Raw genomic sequence first — 12,984 nt, 5'->3', positions numbered from 1 at the left:
TTACATTTGTAACGGACGGAGATCGATACACAGCCAATATCGCAAAATCAGCTCCAATTTTAACCAACAATCTGCTGCAGTCGTTCATTTTTGGTTCAATGATAGACACATTTAGATGATCTCGGGCATAAACTATCACGCCATCGTTCTGATTGGTAGTTGAGTTACTCTTGTACATGCAATATCCCGGTATTTGTGGTATGTTATATTGCTTAGCAAGCCAACATTCGGTTAGGACAATGATGTCACAATTTATGTCCAAACGTTTTAGAAAAATGCTTAAGTTATCAAAATTCTTAAAAACACTGCGAATGTTTTGGGTTAGTATGGTTAGTGGGCTAGTGTAAGAGGACAGATATTGTTTGCAGTGTTCAACATCACACACTCCCGATTGAGATACAGAGAAATTATCTATGTCACTAATAATATTATGAAACATACTTAAAATAGTATAATAATAACAAATAAGGCCTGAAGAATCGTAATTTACGGCGCTCCTAGGCGCCTCCATAATCTATTGAATTTATGTACCTATTTTCTGCCATAATTTTCGCCGGACAGTCCGCAGCACCTGTCTTATGATTGCTTGGCTTTTTGAAGTGCAAGCAAGTAGCGCATTTTGGTTCCTCTTCTTTCTTGGTGCATTCTTTGATGGAATGACCCAATTCACCACAGTGCCCACATATGTAGGTGGTCTCCCGACATGATTTAGCCGCATGTCCGTACTGCTGACATTTGTAACATCGTGTCACTAGAGTGAAGTCTCTTACAGGGCAGGACGACCAGTTAATGAATGCTCGGTCTTTGCACATGAGGGCTTTACGTATTTGTGCAGATACTTCTATTATAAAGTTACAGGTATCAGCATCCTTCTTACCTGATTTGTGGCTCAGCTTAACAGAGGACAAAAACGTCTCTAGGCTACAGTCCTGTAGTTTGTCGGCTAGGTTTTGGTTGTACAAACACGTAAATACTTCCTTATCTTGCATCGATGAGGGCACTCCACAAATTACAACTCTAGGTTTTCTTTTATGGGGTTCGCCGACTATTAGGCCTGTATTTGTTGACTGCATCGATTTCTTAACTTTCTCAATGTCGTCTTTGGTTTCAGTGCTGATGATTACACCGCCGTTTCTAGTCTTGCGTAGTCCTCTCACTTGTAGTTTCATCTGTTCAGGGCATATGATTTTTTGTACAAGTGACTTTGTCTCCTCACTGGATTTTAATTTGTCGTTAGGATAGATGGCCACTGAGCTTAAATTTAAGGGCTGTATAAATTTGTTGGAACTTTTTTTAACCATATCAGCAAAAGAAGGTCCGGTGTTTGGCTTGTTAGATGCTCCAATTGTCAACTTCAATTGTTGTAGTTGCTCCGACAAATTAAGTTGTTCTTCCATTTGTTCTTCCAGTCTTTCGACGGTAGAGGTAGCCATAACTGCTTTCATCTTGATGGACTGGTACTGAACAGCCATTTGAGATGTGCCGTGGCTAATTTTCATGCATAAACTACTTATGCGCATTTTTTGGTCTGAGTTTAATTTGCCCTCTGTAGCAATAGTGCACACTTCACCTAGATACTGGTCGATAATCTTCATCCAGTTTTGGATTTCTGGCGTCGAGATCACCTCCACCTCGTTTTTTTGCGTAGGCGTCTGAGGGGGTGCATGTGCAGGCACGGGTGTAGGTCTAGCTGCGGCCACGGGTGTAGGAGGCGGACTCCGGGCACACCGGTCACCCCGGCTAAAGGGGCTGCTCGCCATTGTGTCACAGATATTGGCTTGGTAACACTTTACACATTTTATTTTGCTTGACAATAATAAGCAAAAGTATTGTTTACGTTTCACAGAGTGATTCGGTCAGTATGTAAAAACTAACTAGGTCACGATTCAGCGAGTTTTTATTTATTAATTTTATAAATATTCGAGACGTCCGTTCACAACAAAGTACAAACAACAGAGTCCAGTACAAACAACAGAGTCCCAGATAGAGATAGCCCAATTATCGAGGAAGGCTATACTTTTTATCCGGGTTCGTGCAGAGGTTCCCACGGGATGCGGGTGAAACCGCTGGCAGAAACTAGTATTTGATATACTGTTAAGTAAACATTTTCGGAACTTTATACAACGTTTATAAACAATAGTTGCCATAATTACCACAAAGAAAAACAACCAAAAATTTTATACCAGAAACATGTTCCAAAAATGTTTTACATTGGAAAACATCGGGGCCTACAATTACTGCGGCCGTTTACCGAAATGTATGCAGAGTTATGCATCAGCGACTTGCAGCGAAATTACTTGAACCTCGGTAAATCGTCGGTTTCGCTAAAAATTAGGCGCACTATTTTACAAAATTGCTTGTCTGCTATGCATCACCGGAACTCGCTTGCCTAAACTAGCTATAAAATTAAGGCTAGATACCGTACTTAGTTACAAGCGTTAGCGATTGGGTATCCTATACATTCAAAGACGATGAAAACAACTTGATCTATTTGATATTAAACAATGTGCACCTTGTAGCGTTACATTTTCTTTCAAAATGTAATAACTAAATAATGTAATAACGAAAATATTAATCACTTTTCAAATCAGACTACCAAATTCAAGACTCCTATACCATCTCGCTTCTGCTTATAACATAAGTCAACCGCTACTGGTCAGAGCGAGTCCAACACTACGAAGTGACGTCACGCTGCCACTGCGCACCTCGCTAGCACTAACTACGCTGAGTTAAAACCACCAAACGCCTTCGGACACGTAATTATGGGGAATTGCAGACACGGTATTGTGGGAAAACAACGCTGAATTAGAATGGTAGATTTTCGCAGCGGAAGTTTTTACTTGGGTAAAGTAGGTCGAGTGTATTTTGTTTTAGAAAATTGATTTTTAGACTATCTTCTGTGCCTAATTTATCATTGCAGACAAAGGAACAAGCATGATTAGTCATTTAATTTAAACGAATGAAAAAGTCTGCTGCCTCAATTCGATCTAGCATTCAGTCTAAATAAAAAGCATTCCACTTTATAAAATGAATAGCTTATTCATTCGCTTTAATTTAAAAATATCATGAACAAAAAATATTTTCTCAAAGAAAAATCTCAAGAAATCGTATAAAACTAATATTAACCGAAGCCACTTATTCCCGCACTTTGGGAAGCAAAGCGTTGCTCACGAGTATTCAACTACCACATAAACGTGTAACGAGTCTTAACTCGGAGAACTAACACGAGACTCCCAAATTTTATTCAAAGAAAGCCGTGCCCGAGATATTAACGGTCTTCTTCCATCGGTAATCCTTCCTTTAGCTAACGCGAATAATATTCTTCAGCTTACAAACTTTGCTTTGCATCTGCCACCACCCCTATATCACAGCATATAAGGTCCATTTTTTAATTTCTTGGTGTACAAGTAAGTTTGTATAATTTTTACGAGCAGCACCGTTTACATATGTCTTGGCGAATTGGCATCGTAAAAAGCCTACAGTGGGTACAGCACGGATTCATAATAAAACCTTGAATGTACGCAGAATGAGAATGAAGATGGATCCTGCACGTTTTATGTCTATCAAAATACTGAATTTTAACAGCTATAAAAGGAAAATGTAAAACATGGATTACTTTTCAGCGTTTAAACTCCGGGTTTCTTTGAGATTTTCACGAAAGGCCTCACTTAAGCGGAATATTACGTTCTATGACCTATTTATAAATTTTAAATGTTCTACAGCTACCAAAAATATGAGAGAAGATATCTAAAAACAGTATTCATTAACTACGTGGTGAAAAGCAAGTGCTATACAATGAATGTATTTTCACTTATAATACCACAAGAGCTTCAAAATTATCGGGTATTTTCCGATAGGTTCGTTGCAAACAAATGAAGGAGTCAAGTTTTTCAGGTTAAAAAATAACGAGCGCGAAGCGCGAGTGATTTTTCCTGAAAAACTTGACGACTTTATTTGTTTGCAGGGAACCTTGAGGGAAATGCCAGATAATTATGAAGCTCGTGTGGTATTCGGGAGATTATTTTTCCGTCCCAAATGTCGGCCACAACCTGTCAGTTTGACGTAGCAACGACCAGAGAAAATATTCAAAAAATTTTCAGTATAATACCATGTAGGTTGTACCACGTGACGTCGAATGGTGCAATTCTATTGGTCGATATTTGGGTCGGAAAAATAATCAGTAGAAACTAATTATAAAATGTCAAGGAACGGAGGTGGTTAGTTGTTAATGATCGCACTCGCGGTGGAGGAACCACACGATTCTTTCAATGTAAGGTTTCTTTTGTACTTTTTTTCCATTCGTATGTATAAAATATGCTTTTCGACACAAAAAATAATCGAATGTTTGTTTTAGGTTTTATTTGTTTTATGATCACTACAACTTACACAGTTTTTGATAAGTTCTTACAGAACCAATCATCTTATGAATTGTTCAAGAAGTCTAACTTCACAAAAACTAATAACATCTTCAATGAATACACTACAGCTAACGTGAAGTCAAAAAAAATACTCTTATAATTTATTTAATTAGAAAAACAAGCGAATTTATCTTTCTCTTTCAGACACGCAGAGTAATAAAAACAATGTTTTTGCCGTCTATCTACTAGCACTGTTTGTTCAGAAGCTAGTAATTACAAAGAGCTCATAACGAAATTGTTTCAGTTTTTAATTTAGGCCAAAAAACTCCTACATTTTTATGATAAAGTTGGGCGCGGGAGTTTTTGTGACCGGCCCGCTAGATCGTATATTTTTATTCGTCTAATATACGCCAGTGAATCAGGTATTTTGTGTGGGTTTCATATATTCCAGCAATTTATGCTGAATCAGTGTCTGCCGTGAAATTCTCTAATACATTCTAGATAGGTTTCTTAGTTGCCAAAGTGCTTTAACACGTACTATAAAAGGAATCGATGGATATTAAGGGCGCTGTATCAGCATAAAATTAATGTAGATTTCAATGGCGTAACTTTAACTTTGTGTTACGCTACTGGGTCCCTCTAGCCCAGTCATCTTAGCAAGAACAAGATCAAAATGTCAAAGTACTTAAAGTATAAGTTTTAAACTTACAATAGTCTTACTCTCAATGTAACATATTCTGAATTCTAAAAATCATTTTTCATTTCGATATTATAAACCGCATTTTTCAAAGACCCCGTCTAAAATATATTCGCAAATGTTCAGTGTCTTGTAAAGCAATGCGGTTGAAATATCGCTCCATAGATTACCATGGGATTAGAACAAGTAGGGTGAACGCAACAATGATCAGCAGTCGTGTCAGACGCCGTTCTGACTTCGACTCCTAACGTCTAATGAATATTAATGATATTATATTTGTAGAGGTCTGCTCACATTGACGGGAGTAGCGGTTTCAAAACTGTTTGACCGTGACGTTCCTAGCAATGTTGGCTCTTAGGATCCAGTGTCAATTTGCTAATGTAATAACGACCCTCTGTTGATATTTTGATCAATTAAACTGTTATAGAGTTCGGTAAACTTTGTCTTGAGAATCGTTATTCTATAATTAATATTGACAAGAGAACACATAAAATACGGTGTTTTAGAAATAAACTATTGAGAACGCTTACAAAATTGTAATTATTAATTACAGAACTGACAAGCCACTTCCTTTTCGTAATAGTTAGTGCCTACATTTTACAGCATACACCCTATCTTATATAGGGTAAGATAGAGTACGGCTTGTACAGAAGGTGGCACGAAATAAACAACTACCCACCGTTTTCGCCACACGCACCGCCTATTACTAGCCTTATATTAGGTTCAGTGGAACGCCAACGCCCCGGTATACATTAAATACCTATTTTTGGTATTCTAGGATATTACAATATACTTACATATTTGTAATTTGTTACATGAAAACTAACACGGTTATGAATAAAATTAATCAAATCAAAATCAAATCAAATCAAAATATTCTTTATTGTACACCAAGACACAACAGAGGACATCACAACATACAAAAACACAGTACAATCGGCGGTCTTATTGCTAAATAGCAATTTCTTCCAGACAACCTTTGGATGGAGTTTATCTGTAGAATACAGTGAAAAACGATAATTATCTTTTCTTTGAATGTGTTTTCAATTTCAAGCTTTACCATATAATATTTTTTGTATGGGAAGAAAAGTTAGAGTAATCGTAGTTTCTTGCAAAGCGGTCATCGCTCTAGTGGAAAATGCCTGAAATACAAGGAAGTGGATAAAGGAAATTGTTATAATAAGGTTCAAACTAAACTTAAGTCTATCAAGGTGTTTCCTGGCAGAATATTAAATTCTTAATTAAACTTTGAGTCATGTCTTGTTTACTAAATATAGATCAAACGTTTGTTCGAGATTAGTTTAGAATTTCACTACTATAGTTAAGTACTATATTAATTTAGTTTTAATATGACAAACAAGTAGGTCAAACTATGATATTGTTTTCACTCTCAATCAAAATATTATTTTGCACACATTGTGATATAATGTGAGTACAACAAGAAATATGTACGTCACAAAGTCAAATGTAATACAGCTCAGGTTTCGTTGGTATATTGTACAAAACATATAGAATTGTTGGTAGATTGTATGTCAAAACAAGAGACGTAGTATATCCGTGATACGTATTCAACGTTGATGTAACAAAAGACTTCCTCTATTTCCACGTCACCTGTATGAGAAACCTAAGCCTCTCTTGTGATGACACTACAGTGGTAAGGTCAGAAGGCTCAGTATACTACATTAAGAAACAGAACTTCCATTTATGACTAGACAATATTAGTTCCAGGGTTGCAGGATCAGTGTGAGGATCTCAAAAATTGCAATAAATACAACTTTGACGCATAAAAACGCACATAGCAGTTGCACAGTTGCACAAAGTTGCCTCAAGAAACAGTCTAAAATAAAATGCAACTTTTAAACTCAGTCAAGTTCATTATCCAATTTATCAACCATTTGTAACGTTGATAACTAAGATTAAAAGTAACTTATTAAAAATAGCCAAAAAATCCAAAAAGGCCTCACACTTGTCAGCACTTCCTACGTTTTTTTGGTAAAAAGCTCACATTATTGCTCCTGAATATGTTTATTTTTCATATTCAGTGAACCTGCTGCATTTCTCTACACTCTAACTGAGTGGGTACAGTCGGCACGGAAATGAGTAGGTCTCGTCCACCGCGGATATTGGCTTACTGCGGCGCTGGACGAGATCTGCCGGTACTACTGGCGTTTCTTATTATTTGTACTATACTATAATATATCAACTGTCAGTGTGGTTCTTTGTTCTTCTACTTCTAATGTGTGAAATTATTTTATTTAATGTCTAGTATCATGCGTATTTAAGAATAATACATAAATAAACTACAAACAAATTCGAGTTCTAATAATGCAAGTGTCTATTATTTATATGTCAATTTCTATCTTGCGTTTAATAAACGCGTATTTCAAAAACTGTCATAAAAGCCATCACTTCATATTTCATACTTAAGTCACGATATAAACATTTTTACTCTAATACATTGCATACCACACCGTGTCTGACAATGTTTTATAGTCTGATCATTTAATATTCATGTAGATTAATGTATCTTAGGCTTGGCTAACCACCTCGTGCGGAGGTATTAATATCAATATTAGTATCTGTAACATACATTTGCATTAACTCGGTTATACACGTTGATTGGGGTGCCCATCTATTTTACTATATTAATACTGATTTGAGACATACACGTGCGTATTAAACAAGCTTACATAAAAATTTCAATCAGTAGGTACATAATAGAAATAATAGCTCTCTAACCCCAGATACTTCTTAATAATTCCACAAAAGCTTTTAATTATACACAGTTCGGCCATTAAATTCCCTCCTAAACACTAAAATATTCAACAATATCCTCGGAAATATTCATAACGTAACATTGCATATCCCGGGAAATCATAGCGATATGGTTACTGTATTCCCTCCCCAGTGACCGTGGGCTTACCGCGACTGCGCGCTGGCTTAATACAAACGCAGCGATGGAAAGAGATCATTATTACTCATTATTATTTACCACCTTAATGAACATAATGCGCCAGTATTTATTTTATGATGCTGAAATTTTACGACGCGAGATAAGCATTGTATTTTATTGGACTTAAAATGTAGCTCACAGTTTTATTAAGTTAATAACATTAATTTCTGTATATTAATTATGATCGTTTATACGTATATCTATTTAAATTCTCATTAACCAGAGGACCACTCGCCCGCACAAATCTAATCTCGGCAAAAAAGCTTTGTAATTACAACGGAAAAATGAAATCATTTTTAATAGGTAGGTAGTGTAAAAAATTCGGTCGGCTGTCCGTAGAACAGATTATTTAAATTCAAAATTTTAAAAGGTTTTTATGATATTATGTAAATCTTGTAATGAAAAGGGAAAGTGAGAGCCGGCAGTGGGTCAAGTCCCATTTGGGTGCCTAACTTAAGCCTAAACGCTCAAAGTATTCAGTTTGTCCACTTTAGATATTAAATGAAGAAAAACATTTGACTCTTGATAAAAACAGAAAGTTAGACTTTTAAATCCAAAGTTCTTTTTTAATATCTTCTCTTATTTTTACACGCTTTTTATTAGCTTCACCTGTATGTTTGTATGTTTGTAGGTTTGTAACCGACTTCTTTGGGCGCGATTTTGACCCACTTTAAACGGCCAGATTTCGTTCAAACTTTGTAGATTTATTGAGGACCGATGACAATACACTAATTTGATAAAATTATTCCATTTTTAACCGACTTCCCAAAAAGGAGAAGGTTACACATACACATCGATTACTCGGAGGTTTATAGACCGATTTACGTGATTCTTTTTTTGTTCGACTCGGAATAGCTGCTAGTTGGTCCCATAGTCATCAGGTTAGGATCTGATGATGGAAACCCTGAGAAATCGAGGGCAACCTTCAAAAGTTGTAGGCATACATAGGGTAAAAACTTGACACTCAGGTGTACGCCTAAAAGCACTATTCAACTGTGAAGATTTGGAGCTGACCTGATGATGGAGACCAGTGAGGGTCGAGGGAACTCGACAACTGAATATGTAAACTACCTCGTGTTTGGGCTTAAATTATTTCTATTGACAAGACCTTTGCAACAGTGAAGGTTTAGAGCTGACCTGATGATGGAGTCCAGAGAAAGTCGAGGGAACTCGACAACTGAATTTGTAAACTACCTCGTTTGGACTTATATTCTTTGTATTGATGAGAACTTCCCACATGTATGGATAGTGACAACTATTCATATCACTGAAAAGCTTTAAATAAATAACCTTTTTACAAAAAAATTAAACCGACTTCCCAAAACACTAAAAAGCAAAAAAAAAAACTAATTTTAGGTGCATCGGCCTAGAAGTCGGTGGCAAAATTAACTTAGTAACATCCATTAGACACCGACTTCTAGGCTTTTCAATTTGCAAAATATGATTTTTGTTAATTTATATAATTTTCATCTATAGTCGATAAGGTAAGAAAATTAATTAAAATTTTCTAGAATTTTTCTCTACAGTCGATAAGGCAGGACTCGATGTTAATTTTTATTTCCGATAATTATCTTTAGCCGTTTTCTCTAATATTGACAAATTTTTGTATACTAAAAAGAATTTTAATTCTACAAAACAAATAATAGTTTTAAAACAAACTAAAAAGTAGAAAATAAATAATAGTTTAAAAAAAACTAAAAAACACGCTTTTTATAGAAAAATAAACTAAAAAATAGAAAATAAATTTTAATGAATTTAAATTAAGAAAACAGTGTTAAAAATTTCAATGAATATAAATTAATAATAGTGTGAATACAAAAAAAAAATATTTAAAAAAAGCGTGGGGTGCTTTTTAAGATATTATCGAAATGAAAATCACTGTACTCATATCTGTCAATAAAATATTTATAACTATTGACACCATGCACCCCACGCTTTTTTTTAATATTTTTTTTTTGTATTCACACTATTATTAATTTATATTCATTGAAATTTTTAACACTGTTTTCTTAATTTAAATTCATTAAAAATTATTTTCTATTTTTTAGTTTATTTTTCTATAAAAAGCGTGTTTTTTAGTTTTTTTTTAACTATAATATTTTTTTTTGTATTCACACTATTATTAATTTATATTCATTGAAATTTTTAACACTGTTTTCTTAATTTAAATTCATTAAAAATTATTTTCTATTTTTTAGTTTATTTTTCTATAAAAAGCGTGTTTTTTAGTTTTTTTTTAACTATTATTTATTGTAAACGTTACTCGTGCGTGGTCTTTAAATAAATAACTCAAAGAACGTAAAGCTGTCAAAGGCTGGACTATTAAAGAAAACTTTATTTTAAAACAAAACTTCTTTATCCCTTAAAAACGTTATAAGCCTCTAAGTCAATATTGTTACACAAAAAACTTTTTTACAAAAAAATTAAACCGACTTCCCAAGACACTAAAAAGCAAAAAAAAAAAACTATTTTTAGGTGCATCGGCCTAGAAGTCGGTGTCTTATGGATGTTACTAAGTTAATTTTGCCACCGACTTCTAGGCCGATGCACCTAAAAATAGTTTTTTTTTTTGCTTTTTAGTGTCTTGGGAAGTCGGTTTAATTTTTTTGTAAAAAAGTTTTTTATTTAAAGCTTTTCAGTGATACGAATAGTTGTCACTATCCATACAAGTGGGAAGTTCTCATCAATACAAAGAATATAAGTCCAAATACGAGGTATTTTACATATTCAGTTGTCGAGTTCCCTCGACTTTCTCTGGTCTCCATCATCAGGTCAGCTCCAAACCTTCACTGTTGCAAAGGTCTTGTCAATACAAATAATTTAAGCCCAAACACGAGGTAGTTTACATATTCAGTTGTCGAGTTCCCTCGACCCTCTCTGGTTTCCATCATCAGATCAGCTCCAAATCTTCACTGTTGAATAGTGCTTTTAGGCGTACACCTGAGTGTCAAGTTTTTACCCTATGTATGCCTACAACTTTCGAAGGTTGCCCTCGATTTCTCAGGGTTTCCATCATCAGATCCTGACCTGATGACTATGGGACCAACTGGCAGCTATTCCGAGTCGAACAAAAAAAGAATCACGTAAATCGGTCTATAAACCTCGGAGTAATCGATGTACATACATAGAAAAAAAAAAAAAAAAAAAAAAAAAATATACCGGCCGAATTGATAACCTCCTCCTTTTTGGGAAGTCGGTTAAAAAATGACGCAAATAAAATGTTTCTTCTATTTTGAAGGCGTTTACAACCCTTCGTAATGTAGGCGTAAATAATTGTATCAAAGTCGATGCTCTGGACCTCATTATTTGATAAAAAGGTGACGAAAATATCCTCAACATTTAGTAGGGGACTTATCTCGGCTGCAAATAAGCCTAAAGATTATGTTAAGCCGACTTTTTGCCGGGTAATGAGATCGCTATCAGTACTTTTGGCACCGACTTCCCCTTATTGCGCTTTTTTGGCAAATGTCGGCCGAAGATAGCTCCGTCTAATGTGACCTGGCTTGCTTCAGAGCGACTTATGACTGCCTATTGGCGAATGTATGTGAATCACTGTACTGTTAATACACTCATAAAAATAGTGTGCTGGTAATTTTGATAAAATGGAGGTCTTTATTCTTTCAATTAAAATATAACTTTACTACTTACTCTAAATTCAGATGCTACTAATTTGTAAAAATAATAATGTGGATAATCAATAGAATTAGCCAATCTTATGGTTGATTGAACAAAATTAGAATAATACACGATTTATTCTAATTTTGTTCAAAACAAACACTCTTTTAAATGATGGTTCTACAATTCGATATATTTATGTCGTACAAAATTAGCTTAACTTTTACCGGTTTAAATATTCAGTAGAGCTGTACCTTGTTATTCCCAGTGAAGCTTATAGGCAACACATAGCGAACTATTTGCAATCCGTATGCAAATGTGAAGCGCTGACAACTCGCTTTTTTTTAACACTGTTTGTACAATTTCAGAGACAGCGCGACCGAAACTGTTTTAATTGGCTTTTAGTGATTGCAAAGAATTCCTCGTTTAATGTAAATATAGATGAATATTTAAATATTGATGATTTCCAGGAAAAGTACCAAATATAATAGCAGTTGAAAATGTTATCACAGAAAGTTTGTAAAGGGGAAATGAAAACAAAACTCAACGGAATAAAAGAACTTTTTGTACCCTAAAATATGCATTTACCTTGCAAAAGGCAGTTACTGCCAAAAATGGATATCTTGTTCCTTTTTCAACTTGTTTTTTGAACTAGCTTATTCTCTTTTTCATGTAGATAGACATCAGTAGAAGACCATAACAATTTTATCATGTATCTAATATTATCATTCCCCCATTAAAACGGCTTTCAGTTTTCAAACCAGGAACAAAATAACTGTATAAGTATAACACGGTCACGTCCCAGCCCTTACATTAAGGGCTTAGCAGTATTCCAGCCCTTGCCTTCAGACTCGCTGATCATTCCTATAATTATAGGGAACTGTTAAATTCTAACTACGTATACATTCTGTATGGCAAGAGAATTTTAATGGCAAAGTAACATGGCTTGTAATTAGTTTAGCGGTAATACAGGAGCTGGGAAATTAATGGCAGGCGTAAAAACTTTATAGGCTGCTTCATAACGAACTTTATCATTAAAACAATTGAAGGGCAAAAGGCACGGGTACCTTGTGTTAATTTAATTTAACTTTTGTAGATTATATGCACTTACTTACTGAGTATATCTTGAATACCTGGATAAAGGTGAAGGAAAACATCTTGAGAAAATCTGGAATTAGATGTCGTAATCGCCTTTCCACCTCCATAAGCGTGGTGACAAAAGCTTACTTACAATATGATAAAAGGCTTGTGCCCTGCAGTAGCACATTTTAGAAAGCTAAGAAATATGATGATGATATTCATGAATTGTTAGTACCGAATATTCTAAAAATGTTTCACTAAACGACCAAACACCTCTATTG

The 12,984-nt window shown here is 34.8% G+C and overlaps 1 protein-coding gene across 1 annotated transcript; it reads right to left on the bottom strand.

Moving 5' to 3' along the window:
• Nucleotides 1–466: 466 nt before the first annotated feature.
• Nucleotides 467–1,952, bottom strand: LOC124632573. Its single transcript, XM_047167448.1, has one exon. It carries the CDS (start codon nt 1,758–1,760, stop codon nt 498–500), a length of 1,263 nt encoding a protein of 420 aa, XP_047023404.1. The 5' UTR covers nt 1,761–1,952; the 3' UTR covers nt 467–497.
• Between the last annotated feature and the right edge of the window lie 11,032 nt (nt 1,953–12,984).

The sequence above is a fragment of the Helicoverpa zea genome, chromosome 8 (assembly GCF_022581195.2).
Source record: "Helicoverpa zea isolate HzStark_Cry1AcR chromosome 8, ilHelZeax1.1, whole genome shotgun sequence".
Taxonomy (NCBI): domain Eukaryota; kingdom Metazoa; phylum Arthropoda; class Insecta; order Lepidoptera; family Noctuidae; genus Helicoverpa; species Helicoverpa zea.
The sequence above is the reverse complement of the archived record's forward strand: the minus strand, read 5'-3'. Positions and strand labels throughout refer to the sequence as shown.

What these genes read in the sequence shown, in the direction of transcription:
- LOC124632573 (XM_047167448.1), bottom strand. Translation starts at nt 1,760, where the DNA reads ATGGCGAGCAGCCCCTTTAGCCGGGGTGACCGGTGTGCCCGGAGTCCG.